Below are 2,737 nucleotides of genomic sequence, written 5' to 3'. Positions count from 1 at the left end.
GCTGAGGGGTGACCTAATAGAGGTTTACAAAATTAGGAGGGGCATGGATAGGATAAATAGACAAAGTCCTTTCCCTGGGGTCGGGGAGTCCAGAACTAGAGGGCATAGGTTTCGGGTGAGAGGGGAAAGATATAAAAGAGACCTAAGGGGCAATGTTTTCACGCAGAGGGTCGTACATGTATGGAATGAGTTACCAGAGGATGTGGTGGAGGCTGGTACAATTGCAACATTTAAGAGACATTTGGATGGATATATGAATAGGAAGGGTTTGGAGGGATATGGGCCTGGTGCTGGCAGGTGTGACTAGATTGAGTCGGGATATCTGGTCGGCATGGATGGGTTGGACCGAAGGGTTTGTTTCCATGCTGTACATCTCTATGACTCTATGACTTTAAACAATTAGTGCAACAGAAGAAATAAAGCCTAGAAAAAACATACTGAATCCATAAAGCAGATGAGGAATGGATTTAATTCAATTTACTTGTTTGAAAAGTTGGTAGCACCTGTGGTCATTCTGGGAAACTAGTGATCTAATAGTCCTTCTCTCCAACACATGCCCCCTTATAAATAAAGTGAACAGTTAACAGTAACATACCATCATTTTAAGGACAAAACTCAGGTTGCACACAGAAAAGCCCACTTGCCAACTAGATAATTCCTTTTAGGTCATAATGTCAACACTCAGCACGAACATGGTTTACTAAATTGATAATCACTTGAAAATCTGAGAAACAAAAATATGCTTTGCAAATTTCAAACTTAGTTTCATATTCAGCTGAGCTTCAGAATATTTGTTTCTTTTTAAGAGTGATCTCAATGTGTTCATGTTTAAAATAAGCAGTCACGCTTCGACTGCATATTTTAATAACATTTTTCGGATCTTGTGAAATGCATAGTGCACTACTTGAAACAGAAACCTACAGAATAAAGACTCACCATCAGCAGAAACATCTTGCCCTTGGTTTGCTTTGTATTCTTGAACCATGATTCCTGGGATTCCTACTCTCCTCGAAAACTAATTAAAGAAAGCGAAAAGCATTCAGGCTGTTGTGTAAAACAAACCTAAAAGAAAGAAATTTCCTGAAAATGAAGGTGTTTTCCGTGCTGACACTAGGAAACTGTGAAGACATTGCAATGTGAAGACATTAGCTTGCTTTCATATTCATTTATTTATTCATGATTTACAGCTTTTGCTGGTTTTGCTAACATTTACTGCCGATCCTTAGTGTATCTTGATGGTCTGGATTTTGGATTCATTGGTGAATGAATGGCAGCATATTTTAATTACACTTGAATCTGTCAATTTGTTTTCTATGCGTTTTGAACCAAAGGTCATGGTGTAGTAAAGGCCAATAAATATGACATCCTTTATAGAGCATCTGGGAGCTGTATGAAAAAGATAAATAACTTTCCCACTCTTCCTGTAAGTCCAAGTGTGAACCTCTCCAACTAGCTCCCTAATCCGTTCCATCCCCGCTCTCCCTTCTCTACTGTAATAGTCCCAATCAAAATAAAATACGAAATCTTTAACGTGACCTTTGTGAAACATCCCTCCTTCTCAACTTGACCACATCCCCCTCCTTCAATATCCCTTCACTGCTGACCAGCTAGAGCTAGTTGGGAGTACATTTACCTGGTCTGTTCTTATTGATCCAGTGTTAGGGGGAAATCCATCTCAATGGCTTCAGACCTATTTGGCCTCTCCTTTTCCAATGTCCATAAATCTGGTCTCATCCAAACTCTGCTGCCCATATCCTAACTCACACAGAGTCCTGTTTTATCTATCATCCCGTGCTTCTTAACTTACAATGTCCCAGTATGACAATAGCACAATTTGAAAACACTCATCCTTTTGAAAAAATAAATCTCATCACCCTTACACTTCCCTACATCTGTGGCCTCTTTCTGTCCTAGTAACTTTCACCAGATCTGCACTCATTCAATTCTGGCCTCTTAACATCTCTGATTTTAACTGCACTACTGGGGTTCACCACTTTCAGTTGTTCAGGACCTTAACTTTTGAATTATTTCTACTAATCTGTTTACCTCTCTATCTCCCTCTCTTCCTTTAAGCCATTCCTTCAAGTTTTGGGAACTTGTTCCAACCTCCCTTTATGTGACTTGGAGTTTAGCAAATCTTCATTGAAGCATCTTAGAACCTTTTACTATGTGAAAGGAAATATTAATACAAGTTAATATTATTACCTCCTTAATGTATCAGATTGAATAATTGTGACTGAGTAATGTAGAGTCTGAGACTGTTTGACAGTACTTATGAAATATCACAAATTTAAAGGGATACTTACACTGAAATAAACAAATCCTTTTTTTCTGGGGAGTTTAGATACTATCACTGAAGAAAGTATAGGAACTTCACACCATTCCCAAATTTGAACAGTCAGGCAGATGCCACAAAAACCTTTGGGGTGACCAGAGTACCTCCGAAATCAACTTGCTCATTTTAATATTCTGCATTTTAAAATTACAATTTTAGTCAAATAATGCAGAGATCTAGATCCCACTAATAATCTAGCAGGTCCACGGGATGTTCATTATAAATAACCAACTTTTTACAAAGGTAAGAATCACACAATACCAGGTTATAGTCCAACAGGTTTATTTGGAGGCACTAGCCTTCGGAGCATTGCTCCTTCATCAGGTGGTTGTGAAGCAGCTCCTGGGCCACAGCTACCTGATGAAGGAGCAGCTCTTCATAAGCTAGTGCCTCCAAATAAAC

The 2,737-nt window shown here is 38.9% G+C and overlaps 1 protein-coding gene across 4 annotated transcripts in view; it reads right to left on the bottom strand.

Moving 5' to 3' along the window:
- The window catches only part of abcb5 (ATP-binding cassette, sub-family B (MDR/TAP), member 5), a 116,923-nt gene that overhangs the window by 95,375 nt on the left and 18,811 nt on the right, over nt 1-2,737 (bottom strand). For 2 of the 4 annotated variants that reach the window (XM_043689792.1, XM_043689794.1), the window contains exons 1-2: nt 2,047-2,137; nt 937-1,015 (exon numbers count right to left, since the gene is read on the bottom strand). In XM_043689792.1, coding sequence (XP_043545727.1) covers nt 937-985 — 49 coding nt within the window. In that variant the 5' untranslated portion in view covers nt 986-1,015; nt 2,047-2,137. Of the gene's footprint in view, nt 1-936; nt 1,016-2,046; nt 2,138-2,306; nt 2,447-2,737 lie in introns of those variants that run through there. The other 2 variants (XM_043689796.1, XM_043689797.1) reach the window with 2 other exon arrangements.

This window comes from Chiloscyllium plagiosum, chromosome 5 (genome assembly GCF_004010195.1).
Source record: "Chiloscyllium plagiosum isolate BGI_BamShark_2017 chromosome 5, ASM401019v2, whole genome shotgun sequence".
Classification (NCBI taxonomy): domain Eukaryota; kingdom Metazoa; phylum Chordata; class Chondrichthyes; order Orectolobiformes; family Hemiscylliidae; genus Chiloscyllium; species Chiloscyllium plagiosum.
This window is presented reverse-complemented; position numbering and strand designations above follow the sequence as displayed.